Source organism: Chelonoidis abingdonii, chromosome 9 (assembly GCF_003597395.2).
Source record: "Chelonoidis abingdonii isolate Lonesome George chromosome 9, CheloAbing_2.0, whole genome shotgun sequence".
Taxonomy (NCBI): domain Eukaryota; kingdom Metazoa; phylum Chordata; order Testudines; family Testudinidae; genus Chelonoidis; species Chelonoidis abingdonii.
In genome coordinates, this window is record NC_133777.1 from 3,523,711 (window position 1) to 3,548,986 (window position 25,276).

Here is a 25,276-nt window from a genome sequence, read left to right on the forward strand (position 1 = left end):
ATGCCTGGAGGCCAAAGTGATCTGAGTGGTGCATAGTTAATATCCAGTATGATCATCTTTCTACTTCCTGGTCTTGGTTTTTTTTTTTTTTACCGGAGTGGGGACACCTAAATACGACTGACTGCTTTAAAAACAAAACCGGCTGCATTAGACAGAGGGGCCTGGAGGAGAAGAGGAGGTAGCAAAACTCTCCATTGTGGGGTGGGAGGGAAGTGCTTCATTCTACTCCAGAGTGCCTCCTTCTGGTCGGCGAAAGAACAGTATGTGCCGACTGGTCTGTGCAATGTGGGACTTAGAGAGCGGCCAGGAGTGTAAAGCGGGAAATAAAGAGGCCTTCACGGCTCAAGGGAGCCAGGAGACCTACCTTACCTCTAGCGAAAAAGAAGCCACTTTAATTCAATCAAAAAATAAAATACAAACTCTTGAGTTTTTCCCTGTAAGGGAAGGAATGTGGTCTAGGGGATAGCATAGTGGATTAGCCATCAGAACACCTGGGTTCCAGTCCCACCTCTGCTACTGATTCACTGTGTGACCTTGGGCAGGTCAGTTAAACTTTATGAGCCAAATTCTGCCTTTATTTACAACTCCCTTTTGTCCCATGGACTTAAGTGGGTTCTCCAGGGTGCAGGTCAGGACAGAATTTTGCCTTCAATTTCCCACTTGCTGAACAGAGATAATAATACTGGATAACCTCACAAAGGATGATGAGAGGAGTAAGTAAAGCTGTTCACAGACTCTGAATGAAATGAGTTCTAGAAATGCAAAGGATTGATGTCAGTTATTTATTAACAACAATAAAATGATGAATATTAAAATAGAACTAATAATGAATACTAATATCTTGTTGTCATAGAGTGACTTATAAAACATTATTTCACCCCATTCTTCCCACCTTTGTTTCTCTCCATTTTGTTCACTCTCTTTTGGGCTCATCTGCTGATTTTGGTGTTTTACTTGGTAACCCATTAGAACGGCACTTCTTTACGAGTTGCTTTTCAGATCTTTTCTAGCCATGATTTTCTGTACTGCAGCCAGCTGGGGGTTCTGGTGCTTGGGTGCAATCTGACCTTCCAACCAAGCAAAGCATCTCTAAGCTCCCTCCCAGGCAGCAAATTGTTTCATGTCACCTTTTTTTAAATATTAAATAAAGCTGCTGGACTGAACAAGGTGTCGAATCCTGATCAGGACTTTGGGACAAGCAGTGATAATTAAGTTTGCAGATGGCACAAAAATTGGAAGAGTAGTAATAATGAGGAGAAGGATACATCACTGATACAGAGTGATCAGGATCACTTGGTAAACTGGGTGCAAGCAAGCAATATGCATTGTAATATGGCTAAACGTATCTATCTGGGAACAAAGAACATAGGCCATATTTACAGGATGGGGGAATCTATCCTGGGAAGCAGTGGCTCTGAAAAAGACTTGGGTTGTGTATGTGTGTGGATACTCAGCCAGACATGAGCTCCCAGGGCGATGCTGCAGCCAGAAGGGGTTCACGGGATCCTTTGATGCATAAATGGGAATCTCAAGGAAGAGCAGAGAGATTATTTGAGTTTTGTATTTGGTGCTAGTGTGACCATTGTTAAAATACTGTGTCCAAGTCTGGTGCCCACAGTTCGAGAAGGGTGTTGATAAATTGGAGAGAGTTCAGAGAAGGAAAACAAGATTAGAAAATCTGCCTCATCATGAATGAGCTCCTTGAGTCTATCTATTTAGTTGAACAAACAGAAGGGGGGGAGGGAGTGACTTGATTACAGGCTATAAGTACCTACATGAGGAACAAATATTTAATACTGGGCTCTTCTGGGGAGCAGAGAAAAGTATGATGTTATCCAATGACTTGAAGTTGAAGCTAGGCAAATTCAGACAGGAAATAATGTGTAAACTTTTAACAGTCCAGTAATTAATCATTGAGCAGTTTCCCAAGGGTCTGGGTGGATTCTTCATCACTGACAAATTTTAAATCAAGACTGGATGTTTGTCTAAACTATCTGTCTAGGAATGATTTGAGGGCGGCTCTCTGGCTGGTGCTAGGCAGGTGGTCGGAGTAGATGATCTCAGTGGTCTCTTCTGGCCTTGGAACTGACGAAAGAAGTAGCCAGCGAACCCATCGCAGTTTTTACATTGAGGCCAGTGGAACTCTGGTTGATTTAGTCTGTTTCTTAACCAGCTCTGCAGTTTAATGAGTGTCCAATAGATGCACCCAGCGCACGAGTTTATACGCTGCCCTCTCAGATCTCAAGGCTTTGATTTCAGCAGCTCTCAGTAACCAGGGACATGACACAGACGGCTGCACACTAAGGGCTCTTTGTCTGAAAAAATTGCTGAGGGAACGTATTTCTTGGAGGGAATAACTGCAGGGCTCCCGTTTCTGCATTGTTGTCCCCTTCCCCCCATCAGAGTGTTACCTAACCCTGTAATTTAGAGCAGCTGGGCTTAGTGAAGGCCTGTAACTTTGAAGTGCAGGGGACTTGCCAACAATGCATCTTTTTTTATCTAATTTATATCTAAAAGATGGGGCACAGTGAATCCTGTTGAATAGGCACCTCTCTTCCTAACTGCGTGTTATCGGAGTGAAACGGCAGTAATAAAACTCAGGGCTGTGATGAGACTTCATTAAATAATTGCTGTTATTATTATCAGTATGACTATATTGCCTGGTATCATGCTGCCTGGAGTGGCTCACAACTGTGAGTGCTGACCTCAGGGCAGACTGTCAGAAAACAAGAGCAGATGCCACACCCTGGTGGTATGTTCTATCTTTAGATTTCACCACACCAGTAACAAGTGTGAACTCCTGGATCACTATCCCAGGTTTACCATGGAGTCACAGACAGTCCCCTTAGACTCTCTCTGCCACCCAGACAAACAGGACTTTGTGACAAAAGGTCACTTAAACCCCCAAATCACACCAGGTCAGGTTGCTTCCAGTCCCAAGAGATCAGTCACTTACTCCAGATCAGCTGGGACTCCAGATCTGACACCAAAGACCATGTTGACTCCCAATTCTATAGTAAACTAACTAAAGGTCTATTAGCTAAGAAAAAGAATGAGTTATTCAGAGGTGAAAGGTAAAATTGATGTAAAGGTGAACCAGTTTGTAACTCCAAATGGTGGCAGAGATGTAACTGTTTCCCACAAGTCTTTTCTGAGTACCCAGATTGTCTCTGGGGATCTCCGCCTTGCATCTGTACACTTACTTCCCTGTAAGAATCCAAACAGTTCAGAGGTGAAGGACCCATCTTTCTTCGGGTCCATTCTTATATCTCAGGAATAGGCAACCTATGGCACGCGTGTCAAAGGCAGCACATGAGCTGATTTTCAGTGGCACTCACACTACCTGAGTCCAGGCCACTGGTCCAGGGGGCTCTGCATTTTAATTTAATTTTAAATTAAGCTTCTTAAACATTTTAAAAACCTTATTTACTTTACATACAACAATAGTTTAGTTATATATTATAGACTCATAGAAAGAGACCTTCTAAAAAAGTTAAAATGTATTACTGACACTCGAAACCTTAAATCAGAGTGAATAAATGAAGACTTGGCACACCAGTTCTGAAAGGTTGCCGACCCCTCTTATATCTTTTTCTCACAGAAGACGCGCTGACAGTCTCTCTACCCACCTGGGCTTTTCCTTTGATGATGGTGAGGGAGGAATGCACTGTGAGTCTCTGACCTCAGGTCATCACGCACAATGACCATTTGGTTTGGAATCAGCATTCCACAAGGCTTCTTTGATGTCTGATGAATTATATAGTAAAGTGGTGTTTGCAATGTAAATGTTTGCCATTACATTACCAGGACACAGATACATAAATAAATAAATAAAAAAGCATGTGCCATCCCATTAGTTTTATGAGATTTAAACACCCCAAATATGAATCCCTTTGATCTATACTAGTGCACAAGGGAATTGACCTGAGTACACTCTGACATGGCCCATTCTGCCACTATCACACCTAGGAGCCCTCATCTTGGCCAGGACCCCATTGTGCCAGATGCTGTGCAAACCCACAACAAAGAGTCTCCCTGCCCCAGATCGCTCACCATGGAGTGCTTTTAGTTCCTCAGGTGAAAGGCGCTATGAAAAGGCAAAGGATGTTTTCAGAGGGAACAGAGTATGTAAGTGCAAATGAGTCTGGCTGCAGGCTACAAGACAGGGCGTTAATCCTACTGCTGAGTGACTGAATGGAGGATCTTCAATGGAAGCGTGGTGTGTGTTTTGGTGCAGAAGTCCTGCAGGCAGTTAGCTGACATCTCTGGCTCCAGAACCCGTGATGTACCGGGTACGAGGCTCCTGGAAGGAGTTTCCATGCTTCCTAAAAAAGCAGCAGTCCTGGAGCATTTAATAGGGTTCCACAGAAATGTAATACTCTGCCAATCTGTTGGGCCAGACTCTACTGGCATGAATTGACTTCAGTGGTGCATTACCCATTTAGTCCAGCGGAAAATGTGGCACCCAAATAGAATACAAAGGATAACATTTTCAAAAGCACGTAGGTGACTTAGGAGTGCAAGTCCTGTTGACTTTCAGCCTAAGTCAGCTAGGCACTTTTGAAAAGTTTTCCCAAGATCTCTAGAGTTTTTTTAATGATTTGATACAGGTCTCCAGCAGGGAGCAATTGCATTCTTTAGAATGACACAATAATACCTCCATATCATGGTCTGTTCAGTTCTAGAGGAATTACCCACAAAACTAGTGAACCAGGTACAAAGCAGTAGTTAACTATCTTTAGGAGTTCGTCATATAGATGCTTGTGGAGTAATTACCAGCAAGGAAATAGAACAGAAGTTATTGCACCAGGTTAAAAACCCCTGTGTATTGACATACAAATGAATCATTGGCAGAAAAAATAACAGAGTAAAATTCGGCAAATATTTAGCATAAGGAAGAAGCTTAGCTCTACCGGGAAAGGCTTTGTTATTACATAACTTAACGGAGCCCTCGCCCAACAAGAGACGCCTGCCACAACACTGACCCGATGCCCATACATGCCTCTCTACCTGTGACCCTCATGAACTGTCTGGTGTATAGGACACCCATTAGTCTCCTTTCGGATATGTTCACTGGCCAGCCAAGGCACAAACACCACTTTGTCACCTCCTGATAAAGGGCTTACCTGCACACACAAGTTGCACCCCTTTACTTTAAATTGGCTTAGTGGAACCAGTGTAATTTGTGTGTAGATGCTCCCATATAAGCTTTAAACCTGACTTGTAATTGTTAGTTTGTGCCCAGCCAGCTGCTTGTTGATCACAAATGTTGTGACTTTAAAGTAGCTCTATAAAATCAGATGGGAAAGTTACAACCGGAGGTTCCTTTAGTCAAAATATTTCCTGCAGCTCCCCATGTTTATGCAACTCTCCCTGAAGGAGCATTTTTTCTCCTTTATGATAGAGCCAGTGGGGCTAAGGGGAAAGTTTGAATTCACTAATTAGGGCAGGAGGGAACCAGTTTGGCTCCAGTAAGGACTGGCTTGACCCTTAATTGAAAACGTGCACCTTCTGAGCTTTGGGAAAGTTTGATAAAAGCTTTTCTTTAAAAGTTTTGTGCCTTTGCAATTCCCACGGGAAAGAGCGGTTTATGTATGTTCAAACATCACTCATTTAACAGTAGAACAGATGATTACATACATTACCCGTCAAAGTGCTTACTTCCATGAAACCTTCCCTCCAAGGACCTCAAGGAGCAAGACAAACACTAATGAATTAACCCTCAGAGCTCCCCCAGGAGGTGGGTAAGTATTGTCCTCTCAATTCGATGGAGGGAGAGAATGGAACAAAAAGGTCTTCTCCTTCACTAGGAAATAAAGGGGTGTATAACTACAGCTAGCTAATACCAGGTAAAAAGCTAGTGAAGACAAAGCAGCTTGTAGTTTTCACATGTGCCAACAAGTCAAGGGGAACACTAGAGAGGAGGCTAGGGCAGCTTACATGTGAAAACTACAACTGCCTTGTCCACAGCAGGATTTTACCAATGTTAGTTAACATGAGATCAGAACATACCTTCTTCTCTTGTGAAGACAAGGCTTGAGTTATGCTGGCAGGAATTCAGAGTTACTACACGTTTACGCTGAGGTCACTGCAAATAGAATTTGGGGCAAAGGAATGCTCTGAGCCTTGGTTCCCTGTCTTATTCATTATGGGATCCCTGCCTCCTTCAATGCACATCATTCAAACTCACTCCTGTTGCCTTTTCTCTTGAAGGATCCCAAGGTGCTCCAGAAAGTATGTACCGTGCAGCACTGCTGAAATACAGCTGCTTCTGGGATGGAGAGACAAGCAGCATACAGCATCATGGAAGTTTATTTTGTGGCCTGAGAAGCTGCTTTAGAAACTACAGCCATGCACCCTTGAGACCCAGAGAACCATCCTCAACACTGTCTTCACGTCTTGCACTCCAGCCTCAACACAAACATGTCCTGCGCTGACATCTTATCAAATCCTTTGAAGTGTGATCTTTGATCTCCTTTTCTTAGAACAAAGCAGGAAACTTTCGCCTGCAATGGAGCAACTTTCCTCACCATCTTAGCTGGAAACTGTGTTCCTAAATATATCCCCTGTCCCTTGCATAACCGCTGACAAATGAACAGAGAAAACACAACCTTTAGTAAAATCTGTGGGCTGTTCCCAAAGGGATGATGAGCGTGTTGCAACAGGTGCTTGTAACAGGAGCCCTTAAGACATGTTTTAGCACCTAGATATGTTGATTTCATAAGCAGTCAAAACGATCTCCCTCCCCACTGGATTTAGCTTCTGAATCCAGTGAACATAAAAGGAAATACAAGCCAGTTAGCTCTGTCACCTTTGCGTTGTTCTGTACTTGCACCCCGTTCAGCTGAGTGCTTTTGGGGGGCAGATGAAAAGACATGTCTCCCTGATTCTCTTGAATCTCTGATTTCCCTCCCCTAATATTTCAGTCTAGAGTGTGACTTTCATCCAAAGATCTCAAAGCACTTAAACATTATTGACCACTCAGGGAGAGGCCAGGAATTATCCCCATTTATAGATAAGAACTGAGGGAGGTAGAATTTATATATTCTGTTCTAGATGGGTTCTTATACCATCTTCTTCACTAGTATCTGAACACTTTCCAATAGTGCATTAAGCACATCGGTCACATATGGTTTGTTCTCTCTCACAGCCTCTTCATAAGGGGAGAGTTGTGTGTGCAGTGGCCAGGGAGGATGAATATCTATCATTTAGAAAAATGGATTTTTAAAATATGTATATATATATATATATTTTAAATTTAAAATAAATACAGGTTTAATTTTAAAAAAATCTATTTAAATTTGAAACCAACCACCTATGTTAAGGTCTAAACTTACTACATTTGTTCAAATTTTCAATTATATATGGAAAATAATGTTAGCAGTACGTGTTTGCTGCCAGGTTTTAAGGAAAGTCAAACCACTGAACTAGTGGAAGTCAATGGTCAAGGGTTTGTTGAAGTGCTAAACCAGCTTTTGGCAGCAGCATTTTATTCAACTACTTTTGTGACTAGTTAATTCAAAGCTGAGACTGATTAGGAGCTGAAAAAGCAGCAATGCTTGTTTTCTTCTTCCAGTCTAAGAATAAAAATTAGGTGTGAGAGGGTGAGATCTACTAGTTCTAAAATCTTGAAAAACAGTGGTGGCCAGAAACAACCAGTTCAGTTCATTAACTACACGTAACATTTCCTTTGTTTATTAGATCAGCTGTAAATGTAAAACACGGTTTGATAAACATTTTTATTTATTTATCTGATACTTTTCAGGTAGTTTTATTTCATAAAAAAATAGTAAATGCTGTTTTTATGGATTTTAATGGAATTTTAATTTCCATTCAAGTGAAACTGGACACAAACCACAAGGAAAAATGTAAATAAGAAATGCATCATTCCCCATTTTTAACATAAAAAATAAGAATCTGACTAAATGCAAGTTAAGCTATATAGTTGTTTAAAATAAACATTTATAGATGTATCTTCCTGGTTAGCAAAAAGAAACACCAAATTTAGAGCAAAGGCTCGATTTAGCTGAAAATCAACATGTTCTAATGGTTACTGTGATGGTTCCTGGCGTATCCAGGACTGAGAGTCACGTTATTATCCTCTAACTCCCGCAAGAGGTAGACTTGCCTGGGGTGGCTGAGGGTCAGCTTCCTCACAGCGCCAGCCTGTCAGCAGCTCATACACTTGCCTCTGGGCTATGTCAGCCCTGTCTTTGCCTTGCAGGTTACCGATAGGGGCACCCCGGTCCCAGAGTCCCCTTTGAAGGTTTCCTCTGTGACATCTAGTCCCTAACACTGGCTGCTCACAGAAATCCCAGATCCTCTGCCCAGTTTACTAGTTTTACCTTAAATTGCTGTCTCTGTGTAACATGCAGCACAGGTGGGCACTTATCATAAAACAAAAGCAGGTTTCTGTAAGAAAGGATAGAGATTCCACTAGAAATGATAGTGATGGAAACAAATGGTTACAATACAAAACAAAACCATAAAAAGCAAACTAGGTCCTACACTTAACTATTATCTCTCCTATCTAATAAAGTAGGTCCCCCAGCCCCCAAAGTTCAGTCTGTTGCAGCTGGCTGGCTTCACAGAATCAAACTTTCTTGAAGCAACCCTGCTCCACAGGAGGTCTTCTCAGTGAATGGATACCAAGTGCTTCTCCCCACTCTGTTATACTGAAAAGATTAGTAAGAGCAGCAAAGAGTCCTGTGGCACCTCATAGACTAACAGACGTATTGGAGCATGAGCTTTTGTGGGTGAATACCCACTTTGTCACATGCATCCGACAAAATGGGTATTTACTCACGAAAGCTCATGCTCCAATATGTCTGTTAGTCTATAAGGTGCCAAAGGACTCTTTGCTGCTCTTACAGATCCAGACTAACACAGCTACCCTTCTGATACTGAAAAGATTGTAGCTAATCACCTCATATAATAATTTCATTGTGTTATCTGTTGTTGTGGTTATCCCATATGTAATCAATGTCTAATGAATAGATTTAAACTGAAGGAATATGTGGGATGGTATAATAGGAGTATAGGATTGAGAAGCATGTATTGGTAAAAATGAACTAGGTATATAAGTAAGATAAGGTTAAAAGAATGAGGAGTACTTGTGGCACTTTAGAGGCTAACACATTTATTTGGGCATAAGCTTTCGTGGGCTAGCAAACAAATACATTTGTTAGCCTCTAAGGTGCCACAAGGACTCCTTGTTCTTTTTGCTGATACAGACTAACATGGCTGCCACTCTGAAACCTGAGATAAGATTGTAACACAAGGGCTGCAGCCTCTAGGGCAGTAAGATATGTAGGTTGGTCTTAGAACGCCTCAGGCCTAAAACAGGTTGGCATGAGTGCTTGACCGAGAGATAACCCTGTAAAAGTAAAGTATAAGCTTACGGTAAAAAATGTGTTAAGTGCTGATGTTCTGGAAACTATGCAGCAATAGATCGGAAAATATGCCGCAATGTGCCACTTCACACCGCAAGGTGCCTGATAGTAACGTTTTGGGGGATTCTATAACCACCTTAAATTGCTATGGTAACTCATTGAGCTAGATGTGAATGAGAATAAGGGGAACTAAAGGGATCGCCACTGAGAACTGGGGCACCCCCTGCCATTTCAAACTGTGGTTTCTTGCAATGCTTTTTCACCTAGCAGAGAAGCAGCTTGGGGACAAGCTTGCTATGGACATCCATCCATGAGGAACTGAGGGTATGGCTACACTTGAAATTTCAAAACGCTGCTGTGGCAGCACTTTGAAGCGTGAGTGTGGTCAGAGCGCTGCATGTAAACCACATCCTCTACTGGTGTAGTGTGCAGCACTGGGAGCCGCGCTGATTACACTGAGGCTTTACAGCGCTATATCTTGCAGCGCTCAGGGTTTTTTTTTTCCCACGCCCCTGAGCGCAAAAGTTGCAGCGCTGTAAAGTGTCAGTGTAGCCAAGCCCTAAGCTGAGATCACCTGTTTGTTACACACACCACCGAACAGCTATCACAGTTTGTTCAGTGTTGGTCAGATTTGACCCAGTGACATAGGATTAGTTTAGGTGAGTAATTGATACACAATAACTATCCCAGCACTATTTGAGTGTCCTTTAGCTGGAAGGATCCTGAAGGACCTTACAAAGTGTGCCTAGCACCACAGAAATTCAGCTGTGTCTGGAGGATGAGGAGGACTCTCATGTGGAGAGAAGTACTGCACAATCCTGAAAACATTTGAGTGGGATTCAAACAGCCACCGAGAAATTAACTATTCCCCAGCACAGCTGATGGAGTTAGAGGGAACCAAACACATTCCTAAAGTTCTCTGGGAAAACCTCTCATCCCAGCCTACATGAAAGGCTACATTTCTTATCCTTGGCCCCTGTAAACAATATACTTCTAGTCAGCCCCAGGTTTTTATTTTTTTTTTTTAAATCAGGGCTTGTCTTTGTCATTAACAAGTATCTAAAACGTTTCCTTTGTTCTCTTACAATCAGCCTTTAGGCAGCTGGGTTTTTCATTAAGAGTGCTGATATGTAGTGTCTTATCACAAATGACTTCCAAAAGCAGGGTTTGTTGCTAGCAGGGAATTAAGCGCTCACATAGACAGCATGCCAGGTGTCAGCTGCCCCACCCCTGCTCTGCCCAGAGCAGATAATGATGCTGTTCTCACCTGGAAGTGGATTGTGCCTCTGTGGCATCTTGAGGCTGGCTTGAGAATTTCTCATTTGTGGTTTTTTGGGGGTGTTTTTTCTGGGAAGCTTGAGGCAGGTTAGAGTAACCCAGGAGAAAGCCACTTGTGTGTGTACCCTGTGCACTCCCCAAAACACTACAGATTACTAAACAGTCTGGACCTGAATCAAACACATGCTAAACAATACCCATAGGATGCTTCATCCTCTTTTTCTTGTGTAGCTGTGTGACTTATGATGTAGTATAATATCTCATTGAAAGGTGACAGGACCAGAAAGAGTTAATTAACTCATCTCACTGGCTAACCTGACCCATGAGTAAACCTTAAGAACTGGTTAGCAAGATATGTAAATGAATAGAGCTTTGAAATGCAAGTCTGCAGTGTTAGAGGTAGAAGGGGAGATGTTTGCTCAGGTCTTGGGATGCCAGCAAACAAGTCTTGTCTGTTGCTATAGTTTTAATTCAAAGATCAAAAAAGGAATATTAGCGTTTAAGATGATACTTGAGTGAAATAGTGTTATTGTCTATGTGTCTCTTTGAAGGTTGTGGTAACCTGTATCTGAACTGTTTAATGGATAAATTACTCTGTGCTAATTGCCAGGATGTTTGGGAGAAGGAGTTAAGCCTATTGTTTTCTCAGGCCGAAAGGCTGCTGGAAATGTATAAGAACCCTGGCACACAATCCTGCTTCATCTCAGATCTGCTTTGGGTTTCAAGAGGGGGAAACCTTAAGCCACAAGGATTGAGATCCCCAGTCATTGACTGGAGCCACCCTGAATATGAAGATTGGACTATAACCTATGGACTATTTCTAAAAGGACTCTTGGCAACTACAAACTCATCTCTGCTGTGTACCTGAACCTCAAGAATTGAATTCAAGTCTGTCTGTATATTGATCTTTTAACCAACACTCTCTCTCTTTTCTTTTCTAATAAATTTTAGCTTAGTTAATAAGAATTGGCTATAGCGTGTATTTTGGGTAAGATCTAAGTTATAATTGAACCTGGGTATGTGGCTGATCCTTTGGGATTGGAAGAACCTTTTCTTTTATATGATGAGGTAAGATTTTCAGGAATCATCATCATATGTTTGACAGGTGTGTCTGGACGGAGGCCTGAGGCTGGGCACTTTAAGGGAACTGCGTGGTTTAAACTTCTAAGTAACCAGTGAGGTACTATAGAAGCTGTTTTGTGCTGGTTGGTAAATCTAAGTAGTGGAATAACCACCAGCATTTGGGGTTTGTCTGCCCCATTTTGTTTGCAGTTCACCCTGATTGAGTGACCTCAGCTGGCTCCCAAGGGCAGCACCGTCACAAGCTGTAAGAGGCTCAACGCGGGTCACTGTTAGAAACCGACTTCCATGGAACTATGCTTTACCGAGACTGAGAATCTGGCCCTTGATATCCTTGCGCATCTTAGTTCTGAGACTCCAGTTTGGGCTCTTATGTGGTGTTAAAAATCTGAGCTAGATTCTCCTCCCACTTATTCTGCTTTGTACATTGGTATAATACTGATATCAATGAGTTACTCCTGATTCACACCAGTGGGAGAGGAGAATCAGGCCCTTCAAGTTCACCTGCCGGGGACATTTCACAAATGGTGGAGAGGCAGGCTAGTGGTTAAATGAAGTGGGAACTAAAGCAGTGGATTAGGAGTCAGGGGACGTGGGTTCTATATCTGTCTCTGACAAAGACTCCCTGTGTGACCTTGGGCAAGTCTCTGAATCGTTCTGTGCCTCAGTTTCCCTTGGGTACAATGGGAATAATAGCCCTGCCTCCTTCCAATTGTCTGTCTTGTCTCTCTAGACGGTGAGCTCTTTGGGGCAGGAAATTGCCATGTGTTTGCCCAGAGGGGCCCTGACTTCAGCTGGGTCTTGAGGTGTGACTGTAATACAAAGAGGTGCAGCTATTTTAAAATGGCAAGAGTCCCTATGGCAGCAAGGCTCAGAACGCCACCGCTGGGGGGCTGGGACACAAGGCTTCCTGGCACAGACGCTCAAACTGGCTTTGTTTGGGGCTCTTTGAGGGGTGTGTGTGTGAAAATGAGCAAAGGGAAATCTGCTAGCAGTGAGCTTTATGGGGGTGTGGACTACACTCCCCAATGGAACAGGTGGCAGCTTCATTGCTGGGGACCTTTAATACCCAATGGGGCCGGGCCTGCCCTCCCCTACTGTCTACCAGGGCTTGCTCATTGTTCAAGTCTGTGGGATCTGTTACTGCGAGGTGTCTGGGGAGGATGGGAAGAGCCCGGAAGGGGGAGTGGAAGGTGAATGGGTCGAGTGTGACAGGGAGGAGGAATATGTCCTCTGCTCTTTATATCGCCACTTCCCTCCTTCCCCCAGGTTACTCTCCTGTAGTTGGCCACCCTGTCCTGGGTACCGTGGCCTCTGTAGAATCCTGCACGCTGAGCTCCCTTGGGCCTGGCACATCATAGTCACATTGTTAACTCCTTGGACGTGGCAGCTTGTGAGTGCCAGACCGACGCTGGGGGTTCTGTGCAAAGGGAGAAGCTGGCAGCCTGACGCAGGCACCTGACAGTGGCTCTGTGCCCCAGCCCCTTTCTGCCCCTGCATATCTGTCAGGAGGGGCCCAGCCCCAGGTGCGGCCAGAGCTCTCAGATGCCAAGCCAGCACAGCCAGCTGCAGCAGCCCATGGCCTTCAAAGTGAGGGCTGCTGGCTCAGTGCGGCAGGGAGGCAGACAGCAGCTGGAGCCAAGCCCTGCACTGTCCCTTTCCTCCCGCCTGCACGCACAGACCAGCCGGAGGGGGTGGGGCAGCGGCTCATGGCCAATCTTAGCTATGAGGACGTATCCCCGCCTGCAGTGAAACCACAGGCCCAATCCAGGTGTGCAGCCCTGGTGGAAAGGATGCGGCCTGGGGCTCTCCACAAGACCATAGTGGACATCTCTCCAGTACCTCCAAGGGGGAGAATGGAGATCCAGCCAGCTGGAGGTAGAACATCCCAGTCCTCCTACCCTGCAGCCTCTGGGCTGGGCCACAGGGACAGCACACGAGGCAATGCCCCCCATGCACGTGGCTGCGGCCTACCTGCCACGCCATTTCTGTACTGGAACCGCGCTCGTTCCAGCAGGCCAAGGTGCACCCGTGGCAGGGGAGGACTTGGCCCAAACACGTCGATCCAGGCAGTCCTGTGTCAGCGGGTTCTCGCCACAGAAAAAAATCCATTGTCTCTGCAACTGGGGTTTAGGAAATTCCAGGGAACTGGGAAACAACAGGGAAGGAGGGCGGGGAAGCACCTCAGCCCCTGACGCGCAGAACCAGCCCAACTGTATTTGTTGGACACTAGATCAGAAAAGAAAGAGGTTTGAGTCCAGTCCAAGCACTCGCCAGCCAATTCATAGCCCGAGGCAGGTTAGGGCTAAGTAAATCCTGCAAGACCAGGCTTCAGAGCTGGAACTGCTGCAGCTGGGCCACAGGTCACCTCTTGTAAGAACAGATCTGCTGCTCGGATTCTTGTTGTCCCACTGTGCCCTTCAAGTGCCTCGGACAATGCAGAGTCCACCCAGAAACCTCTTCCCTGCAGGGCAATGAGTGTCTGAGGGGGCAGGGGGTGAGTTATGGGGCTTTTCACCTCTCACTCTCAAGCTCTGCTCTGGTCCTGGGCTGGCAGAGGCTGAAAGTCCTTCCTCTTGGGTGGCCTCTGACGGGAGCTGGCACTATGGTGTCTAGTTTCACAGTTTGCTGAACGGGTGATTACATCACCATCCTGCTGGGAAGCGACAGTGACCCTCATGGCTGTCACGACTTCGGAGCTAACTGCGCCTCTGTCCCCATTCTGGTCTCTCTGAGTGAACCCCCTCCAGTGTTTGGCCTCTTGCTCATTCCTGGCCCCTGGTGGGGTCTCAACATTCTTCCACCATCAGTCCAGGAGCTAGCAACTGATTGTCACCTTGCAGCTCCCTCTGAATGAGCTCAGGCCCCCTGCATTTCCTCCTTTGGGAACCTGAGATCAGTGATAGCAACAAGCAGCTGCCTTGAAACCGTGTTTTTAGTTAGCAGTTGGAATAAAGCATTAGAGAGACAGGATTTTAAAACAAAACCCAGCCAACGCCTGCATTCAGTCTCATCTAATCTGATGCTCCATTGCAAACTAAGTGCTAAGCATTCCTTGTAAGTTATAGGAGCAGAGCGGGACCAACTCACATGGTCACAGCAAGCCCAGATCCTCCCGGGAGTCTGGGAAGCAAGTGGCAGGTTTTGGAATTGAAGGGATGGGAATCACAGCCTCAGGGAATTCTGGGAGAGGACTGGCAGACTCTCCAAGCCTGAGTCTGGCAACCTGGACTTGAGCTGCATCTACACTGCAGCATGCCTGGGCTCTGATGCGCATCACAGTGGGATCAGGATCTGACTCACCCGCCTCTAAGGGTCCATGGGCCCAAGTCAAAAGGGGTTATTGGCCTGAGTCAGACTAATTTCTGTGTGAAGGGAATGGGAGCTGGGGCTCGAACCTGAGTCTGAACTGAGGCTGCACTTAGTGTGCACTGTAGACATACCCTGTGGGACTGTGGATGGTTCCTCTGGTGCAAACAGGTTTGGGTACTCGCCAAGGAGCCAGTAAGGCTACTTGATGTGACATTGTCTCTTAATGACCCTTAAATATAAGCTGTTAGAAAAGCCTCCTGTCTCTTGCCCTAGCTGGTAGGCTGTGCTAGCCAGACAGACCCTGGGGGTGACATATCCACACACATTTCTGCTACAGATACACCACGCTAGCACTAGGGCCAGTTACAGTGTTAATCATCACCAAAGAGCACCCCCAGATTTATCACAGTTTATTATTGTCACAATCTATGGAACCACAGTTCTTCAGGAGGAATTTATTCAGCAAATTAACTATACAATTTAGAACCAAAGAAAGAGGCACAACTCGAGTTCCAGCTTTGTCCGTATTGTTTACCAGGGACTACATCCTGGCTGGAGCTCATGCAGAACACAGTCACAGCTAGAGTCTGAGTAATATATGGGAAATACTCAACTATTATGATACTTGTGGTCTGGAAAGGTCGCAGAGCATTTCAGCCATCTCTAAGGTGGAAGAGAGCAGATGTTTAATAGCAAATCTACACAATAGTACAGGATAGGACACGAGCAACTGATTCAACTGAAAATGCAGGGAAACCGACTCTACCATGTTGGAATTTAGCCAAGGCTTTGGGGTGAACATCTCTTTCCTGGCAAAAAGTACCTCAGGGGCTCTTTAGTCAGGCCCTCAGTATTACAGCTTATCCCGAAGACAGCACCTTTAGCAGCACAGTGCCCCCTAATGCCCACTGAATCGTAGGTGCTAGTTCCTGGACTGACTGGGTTTTCCCTGAAGGCCTCCCCAAACAAATACTGGCCTAGCTCAGCCCTGGTTAGCTTAAAGGATCTGGGGGCACATCTTGCAGGACAAGATGCCATGGCTGTAGGCAGCTCCCATAACAGAGCAGGTGTGGAGCCTCAGCTACCCCATCACCCAAGGTCATGCCTGAGACACTCTGGCGTGGGGGTTTGTGTTTAGGAAGGTTGCCCAGCCTCTTGTCTGTGCTATCACTGCACAAGAAAGACAAGGTGGGTGAGGGAATATCTTTTATCGGACCAGCTTCTGGGGGTGAAAAAGACGAGCTTTCAACTACACAGAGAGCTCTGTAAAAGTCTGTCTCTTTCACCCACTGACTTTGGTCCAGTAACTGATCTTACCTCACCCACTTTGTCTCTCCCACATCTAGGACCAACACGGCTACAACAACACTACAAACTATACCCAGACATGGCATTAACGCTCCCTAGCCCTCTGCGGCTAAGTGCACCTGCTGTGTTAGTGAGCCGAATGTGTGTAACTGGGCATTATGCATCCATTGCAGTAGAAGGCAATGGCCCACACAGTGTGAGCAAGCACATTTTGTATTGCTGCCTATCTCCCTCCGGCCCCCAGCAACTTTCACTTGCAACATGTTCAAATTCTACAATTAGTTTGGTCTGTCCCAAAGAATCCCTGCATTTGTTGCCCAGGGACGCAAACTCCACCCAGGACCCACGGATGCCTCACTTTTCATTGCTTTGCTCGAAAGCAAAGAGCCAGACAACATAAAGGAAGATTTCCCTCAGCATTTGTGATTTAGCCTACAGGGCTGTCAGTCAAGAGGCATGTCAAAATTGGCAGATCTTGGAATTTCTGGACCTTGTAAATTTCTGGGTGGAGCAGGAAACAAAAATTGGTTTAGTTTAAATCTGATTGGCTGGAGCAGCCAGGGCCCCTCCCTCCAGTTCCTGAATATTTAGTCTGCAGAAGGCAGGTGCCATAGCAGACTCTGCAGAGCTTGAGCCAGTGTGTAGTGAGGGCAGCATCAGCCTGTAGGAAAGATGAACTGTTGCCGGTACCCTGTTGATGTGAAAGCTGTTGGCTTGATGCAGTGCAGAAAGCAGAAGGTACTTTGATTTGAGTCTCTTCCCTGTAAATATATTTAGAGCTTTTTCTTTTTCAACTAGAGGTCATGTTCGCTCTTCTGCTTGTTAATAGTGGGATCACAAAGTTATCAGCTGGGACAGGAAGAATCTAACTTTTTCAGGTCCACATCTTAATAGGCTGCCTCTTGGCTTCCCTGCCTTTCCATCTGTGATCCTGTACATTCCCTCTAGCTCCTTCAGTGATTCCTTACAGGGAAAAGCAGCTCCAGGAAAGGATTTAGCTTTTTTTTTTTTTTTTTTTTTTTTTTAAAGTGACTTAGCAGCTGGAAGCCAGGGCTCTTGTGTCTGGACAGCTCTTTGCAGACCCCCAACAAGTGCTCGGTGCACCCCCAGTCTGGGAATCTCAAACCTCAGCTAGGGTGATCAAAGCCTATTTCATTCCCTTTTCCTTTTTCAGAAGTACATGCTGGCTGTGTCCTGGTCAGACCGAAACAACCTTCTCATCTATAGGACTTACGAAGAGTTTAAGAAATTCCATGTAAGTTAACAAACCCCTGGAACTGGTGTTATTTCGTTGTTGCCATTACTGGCAGGTGGGAATGCCATTGCTCATTCTCTCTCTCTCCTTTCTTGCTCTCTGGGGTTACTCAGAAAGTACTGAAGAGAAAATTCCCCATAGAAGGTGGTTTACTGAAGAAATCTGACCGGAGCATTCCAAAGTTTCAAGGTAAGAGGATGTAACAAACAGGAGAGGGAAGGGAAGACCAACAAAACTGACTAGAGGGATCAGAGGGAAAGCACAGATGCAGAAAGGGGACTAGAAGTCAGTCACTGGGCCAGAGCCTCAGCTGGTGCTGATTTACACCAGTGCAAGTGTTGGTTTAATAAAAAGTACACATTTGGTAATTAACTTTCCAGTTTAAATATTGATCCAAGCCCTTTGCAACATGATACAGTGCAGCCTTCATATATGATCACGGGCAAATGTAAGGCTTGATACAAAATAGCACTAACTCCAAGGCACAAGCCATTGAAAACGGTGAGGAGAGAGACAGTAATTGATCCTGGTTCTGTATATGAAGTCTCGTACTGAGATGGGAATTAGAGATGTGTTGGCAGAAGGTACCGTAGACAAGGCAGCAGCACATTATAATCACTTGCTAACAGTGTTTTGCTTCTATCACTTCAAAGATGCAAAACTGATGCAGAGAAAGAGCAGGAATTTGAGCAGGTCAATGGAGAGACTGAAACTGCTGGAGACTTACTCCCAGGAGCTACTGAAAGCGGATGCTAAAGTCTCCCAGAGCGAAGATGTGATCCAGTTTTTCAAAGCACAAACCCAAGACCTAGATCCTTCCTTTCCAAAAGACAGGTACTGATGAATTACACTTCCCAGGCTTTTCACAATTCTGTTTCATAAACAGGGGAAAGGGAAATTTCAATGTAAAATGTGGAGAAAAACTTATGTTTTTTTCCTGGGAAATGTTTTCCATTTTGTGCTCCACTCTGAATTAATTAGTAATGCAGGATGACTGAAGTGACACTGAATGATAAAAACACTGATAAGTTTTCCGTAATGCTTCCCCCTGTTTTCCTTGCATCTTGATCCCTTTTTCCATTCTCTCACTCACTTTTTTCAGGATGCAGAACTTAGCATTTTCTAGATATTGTTGGTTTCACTCAGACCTGTGGTATATTTGTGCAGCAGAGCCAAAATTGAAAATCAGCCAATATTTTCCTTAATAATAATGTGTCTCAGCAACCCCTGATCTGCTTCCCTGCCTGAGATTCTGTATTAGCAACTGCTTTTCAAATCTAGAGAACTAGCTCTTTTGAAAGCATGGTTTTCAATTGGCAAACAGCAAACAATAATTATGAACATATTAAAAATGAGGCAGTTTTTATTCTAGATCAAAGCACATTCAGAAACAAAGTGAATTTCAGGGTTTTGATGTCTTGCTTAATGCAAAATGTATGGAGCAAGTTAATGACACTTTTGCAAACACACAGAAAGCAAACAGGCAAGCTAACAACCTATGTGCAACACCCTCTGACTCTTGCAATTCAGAAGGGTCATTACAAACCCCTGCAAAGTGGAAATGCAGATACTGCGAGGAGTGTGGGCTAGTGGTAAAGGACGGAGTATGGGAACCAGGGCCTTTCAAGGTTTATTTCCGACTCTACGATGGTTTCACTGAGTTTGAGCATCTCTCTCAAACGCTTTGTGCCCCACTATCCCACCTGTGAAATGGCCATAAGAACTTATGCAAGAGGAGAGGTATGTTTGGGAATGTTTGCTGAGGGCTTTTAGATCCTATGGACTTAAATGCTGCCTACCCATTGTCCTGGTCTTCTGCATATGGGTGAATTGCATCCAAAGGATGTTCTTGAAATTGATCTGAAATGCAGTCTCTCTCCTGGATTCAGAACAAACCAGTGTCAAACTTTACTTTCCAGCATTATAATTATGCCCTCAGAAATGGGAGATGGAAAGAAAGACCAGTTCAAGCAGCAGAACCCCTCTGTTATTCAGCCAGTGGTCTCCCAGAACTACAGCTGCATTGAAGCCTACGAAACCAAAGACACAAAGAACAGACCCTTCAAAGTTGCCAAGAAGGAAATTGTCGAGGTGTTGATCAAGGACGTGACTGGTATGTCTTGTATGGCTGGTTATTTTCTGGTTTTGGATGTGGACTCTAGAGATTTTTAGGCTGGTTTATGGCCTGACAAAAATGTGTGTTTTGCAATACGTGTGTGTGTGTTTTGTAATATGGGGTATCCGTACTGAATGGTATAACTTACTTTGATTGGGATTGTAAATATTCTATCAAGAAGAAAACAACAGGGGAAGTAGGGTGTTCCAGTTGGTGGAACAAGGAGTGTAAGTGTCGGGACTTCTATACCTAACCTTGGGAGAGATCATGAGTTGGAGGCTTTATAAAAACAGTCGCATGTGTTAGGCAACTTTAATATGGGGCGGTTGCCATGTCCCCTATAATAATTAACACAGGCGCTGCAAATCTTCAATAATGAACGGCTGAGACACATTTTGACAGCAGTGTCCAAGTGCAGTGTATTGTGTTATTAAAAGTGCTCCTGCATTACATGCTCCCTCTTGCTGTTTGCCGCAGGGTGGTGGCTGGTGGAGAACAAGGATCAGCAAATAGCCTGGTTCCCAGCTCCATATCTGGAGGCGAGAGTAACTGGGGAGGAGAGTCTGAATGCCAGAGAACTGGATGAGGCAGGTGAGTCTGTTTATCCCTTGCTGTGTCTCTGAGCTTTCCATTGCTGTTGCTGGCTTGGGGCTGCATGTCACTACATCAACATTTCCCCCCTAAAAGTAGGTCCTGCAAAAAAAATACATGTTTCAGCTCAGACTGAAAAACAAACACATCACAGAGAGGAGGCATGAGCTGGTGGTTAACGCCCAGGACTGGGATGTGGGAGACGTGGGTTCCGGTGCCCAGCTCTGCCAATGACTTGTTGTGTGACCTCGGGAAAGTCCCTTACAGGGCTGTTGTCAATTTAAAGCTCAGACTCATCTGCACACCTTTACCTGTTGTCATTACAAGTGGCCTTGTGATAACGATTTTCCCCAATTTGTTTCCTTTGTGCTTTTGACAACGACAATTACCCTTTGGGTCAGTTGGTCATTTTCCCAGACACCTGGCTGGCAACAGGACTTAGGGCCAGGGGCTGCACTTGGAACCCCCTTTAGCTTCCTGAAGACTGACTAGATTTGGAGTTGACATGGTCCCTTTTAGCTTCCAGGCCTTGGTTCTTCCATCTCTGTAATCCTTACTCACTGCAGAGAGGCTTTGAGGCTCGATTCTCTAATGCGTGAAATTCACCCTTGCCCAGAGGGTGAGTCTAAAGTGATGCCTAGATATTGGTCTGGTCCCTTTACCTGGGGTGAATGACCCCTTATTGCTTGTAAGTTCTGCTACCCAGATGGCAGGTAGTCCAGAGTGATGTTCCTACCTCTCGCTTCCACGCTCCACCCAGGGCTCTCTCTTACCTGCAAAGCAGAAATGATCCCTTCCTCTTTCTTCCAGGGACTCTGTATTACGCCGTGCGGGCCTACAAGTCTCAGAAGGCCGATGAGCTCTCTCTGAATGTCGGGGTAGTTGTGGAGGTGCTAGAGAAATCTGACAATGGCTGGTGGCTGATCTGGTAAGGAGGTTCTCTTCCACCATCCCCCTGCTGAGTCAGCACTCCATGAGAGCTCACTCATTCCCAGCCCTGGGGAGGGTATCCACGGACCTCTCAGCCTTTGGCAGTCACCCAGACTGTTTGAGAGAACTCTCTCACCCAGGCAGGGATCTTTACCCTTCCTATATGTCTGATACACAATGATGGGCTGGCCTCCCATAAAGGGGGCAGGGGTCCAGGGACTGAAGGACTGCACTTGGGGCACGGCTAGACCTGTGCTGGGGAGCCTGTCCCGTGTTGCTTGGGAGGAAAGAGCATCTCCTACTGGGAGAATTAAGAATTCTCAGTGATACTTCCAGGGCAAAATCCATCTTTCTCCCCAGCCCGAGTGACCAGACTGTGTGTGGGGAAGTAATCGGAGACTGGCATGGAATTCATGCCTATGGGCTGGGATGGCAGCCACTGACCCCTGCACCCACTACACCATTATCCTAGCTGCAGAATCTGCGTGGGCATGGATCCAGTTACCTTGGCAGCACCCTGATGACCCTCTGTGCTTGTCTGCTGAAAGCTGGCATGGATCCCGCCAGAGCAGCTTGCAGTGCCCCATTCCCTTGGGATGGATTCACCCCCAAGGGCTCTATTTGAGCACACCGTTCTACATGTCCCATGGGTCCCACCTGTCACAGAATCATCGAAGATTAGGGTGGGAAGAGACCTCAGGAGGTCATCTAGTCCAAACCCTGCTCAAAGCAGGACCAACACCAACCTTGTCTCCCCTGGCTTTGGTGTCACCAATTCTGAGCTCGCTCCTTGTCTTCCCTTTGCCTTCAATGGCAGCCTCCCCCACCCCACAAGTTCTGTCCCTGTCTCCCAGGTCTGGCATATGTGGCTGGTACTCAGCACCCCCTGGCTGCATTTCCCAGGGATGGGAGTGTCTGTAGGGACTCTGATCTCCCCGGCATGGTCGGAGCACGCGTGAAGTGGCCCTTATCCTTATGTGTTGCTTTCCCCTGCCTTTTTCTCAGGTACAACGAGTGCACTGGCTACATCCCCTCCATGTTCCTCCAGCCGTACAAGAACCCACACAGCAAGTTCCAAACGATGGTGAACCCTGGCGTCTGCGTCTCCATCCCTAACCTGCTGCAGGCCGCCAGCCCCTCCAACTGGAGTTCCCTCCCCCAGCGCAAAACGCCGGTGCCCTCAACTCGTTCAGCGCAGGAGAGGCCCATAAAGAGCAGGGATCCTCCGAGCAGAACGAGATCGAGATCTCTGAGCGGCCCACTGACTGGGGCGGACAGCGCAGCCAGCTCCAGCCTCACATTTGAGCTAGACAGTCTGTCTGTTAGTTCAGGGAGCGGGATCAAACACGGCTTCAGCCAGGATTGGAAGGCAGACTCAGCAGGGTCTTTGCCTGGAGTCAAGCAGGCTGGGGCTGGCCTCCTGCAAGCGAGCCTAGATCAAGCCTCGGCCAGTGGAGGCAGCAAAGCTCCTCACCTCACCAGCAAGGATAGGAATGATTCTGGCTTCGAGGAGTCTCCAAGCGACTCAGACTCTTTCCTTCACAGCCCAGACTCTGCTGCCAGGGTCCCCAAGGTGCCGGCGCGACCCACGGTCCAGGAAATCCTCCAGAAATGCAGCACTGTGACCAAGAGAGCTGTGCAAAGGGCTGCCCCCAGGCCTAACCTGCACTCCTCACCTCACCTCCACCCCGGAGGGGAGACGTGTGCAAAGCCGATGGATGCTCTAGAGCATGTGTGCCTCAGATGAGATTCCGTTATCGCCCTGAGCTGGAGGGTGGAGACAGCAGTGGCTCAAATTCCTGACATTATCCTTGCTCGGCCATCTTTTAATTGCCACAATGGGAAGCTGACTGAGGAAGATCAGCGCTTGTGATAGTCGTGCTGAGAGGACGGACTCGGCCTTTAACTCCTGGTTGGAAGCTGCTCTGGCTGGTTTGCGTTAATGCACTAGTCTCGCTGTTCACACGGGAAGAACTGGAGGTTGGAATGCCACAGAATTGTTCCTGCTGGAGATACTGCATCAGATCCACAACTGGTGTAAATGGGGTCATTCCACTGACTTCAGTAGAGCTGTTTACACCAGCTGAGGCTTTGGCCCACTAACCGATTAAGAGGTTAAATGTTAGAGTTAAATTAATCCCAGCCATCTATCTCAGGATTGCTTTACCCCATTACTGAGGCCCAGAGGCTAAGTGACTTGGTCAAGGTCACACAGAAAATCAGAGTAGGAAATCAAACCCTCAGCTTGTAAGTGCAAGGCCAGCAACCAAACCACCAGACCAGCCTTCTTCTAAAAGCCTTATCCTAAAGTGCAGTCTTAGATCAGTGCAGGCTGGACTCAGTTTGCTTTACATGTTGTAACCACATCTCACACACTTCAGCACACGTATTCTCTTAGGGTCCACTGCAGCATTAGGTGGTTCAGTCCCCACCCTTGTAAACAATCTGACACCACTAGATGAAACCATCACATTTGATGGGAGGAGAGGGCGTTCTCTAACACAGACTTCCTTTCACTTATTTTGGTAGAGCCAAGTAAATAATTCATAGGAACCATTTATTCAAACTGTCCGGTCCTCCGCTCTGTCGCCAAATTGACCTGCAAGCAGTTTGGAATGTTGTTGTTGGATAATGGGGTCCAAGTGGAGGTTTGGAAGTCGTTTATAAGACATATTTTGCAGTTGTTCTCTCCATTTCACAAACTGAAAACTAGCTAGTTGCCAACCCAACATATTGAGCTTTTCAGAATCTGTTAAGTGACAAGTGGCTACCCTCTGTAGAAAGAGCAATAACTGACAGCCAAAGACTTCAGTAATTCGAAGAGAAAAGAGGGCTTATGGCCGCCTGCAGAATTCTAACAACAGAGTTTAAGCCAATCCCTGGGCTGAGAGTCCCTGCTCGGTGATCCATTTCAGCTCAAAATCTGCAGTGGAGTTAGAAGAATGGAAGGGGCATAAAGTGGGATGCACCATTATGATGTTAAAACAGGCAAAGGAACCTGGCTGGCAGGGCGTAACGCATGCAGTGAAGTTGTAGCTGAGTAAAAGATACAGGCAGCTGCCAGCAGAGAGCACTTACAAGAAGAGAAGGGGGTTAATGCACAGTAACTCAGATTAAAGGTCTCTTGCTGCAGGTTACACTATAGATAATATGGTGCTTGGATTTTAAGTGCTAGTGATGAGTGCTCTGCAGTAGCTAAGACACTGGTTAAACGGAGAACCTGATTTGATGTAAACAGGGGACTCACCTCCATTCAGCCCAGCTGGCCCTCCCGTTTTATCCTGCTGGTGAGCACCAATTTAGTATCACGATCATTGCCAGAGCAGCAGATCAATGTATCAGAGATGCAGCAGATAGAGAGAGAGACAGACAGACAGACAGACTGCTGCTGATTTTTCCTGGAAGCTGTTACAAGTGGAGAGTAAAGTGAAACTGGTGCCCAGCTTGTCATGGCAGAGTTTCAGGATCTTGAGCCCAGGCTCTGCAGAAACCAGAACCCATCAGCTGTGGTTCTCCTCCTAATTAATTAACTTGCAAAAGTTTGAGGATGTAAAAAGCTTTACAATAAGCGCTGGTCAGCAGTATTAGTTCAGTCAGCACAGGTCTGAAGACCAAGGTTCTGATGAAATACTCCTGTAGGGACAGGGACCTTTCCTTCACCAGCTCTGCATTTTACTGATGATTTCTGATCTGTAGCTCCCTTTTCATAACATCATTTGCATTTTCAACAAGCCCTGGACTTACTGAACGCAAACAAACTAGGTTAGAACAACATTGCAGGGCTGCAAGAAATTGATCAGAGCACGATCATTCAGGTGTAATTCTATCCTTCCCTCTCTCTATAAGCCCATTGCCACCAGCTATCAGAGCAGCTGTAAGCAGTAGAGCCGAGATGCTGGCAGAGCAGGGTGAGTAAATGACTGGAGAAGTAGCCTTAAGGATAATTAGCCCTAACATTGTATTTTGATACATGGCACTGCTCTTTCTCTAGTAACGTTTTAAGGCACTGATTCA

At 45.9% G+C, this 25,276-nt stretch overlaps 2 protein-coding genes across 2 annotated transcripts in view; both read left to right on the plus strand.

Moving 5' to 3' along the window:
- The window catches only part of RPS2 (ribosomal protein S2), a 66,011-nt gene that overhangs the window by 5,779 nt on the left and 34,956 nt on the right, over positions 1-25,276 (plus strand). The window lies entirely within an intron of this gene.
- Positions 17,551-23,858, plus strand: NOXO1 (NADPH oxidase organizer 1). The gene is made up of 7 exons (XM_032762769.2): positions 17,551-17,625; positions 17,739-17,814; positions 18,279-18,459; positions 19,545-19,738; positions 20,219-20,332; positions 21,143-21,260; positions 22,268-23,858. Exons 1-7 carry the CDS (start codon positions 17,551-17,553, stop codon positions 23,007-23,009), a joined length of 1,500 nt encoding a protein of 499 aa, XP_032618660.1. The 3' UTR covers positions 23,010-23,858.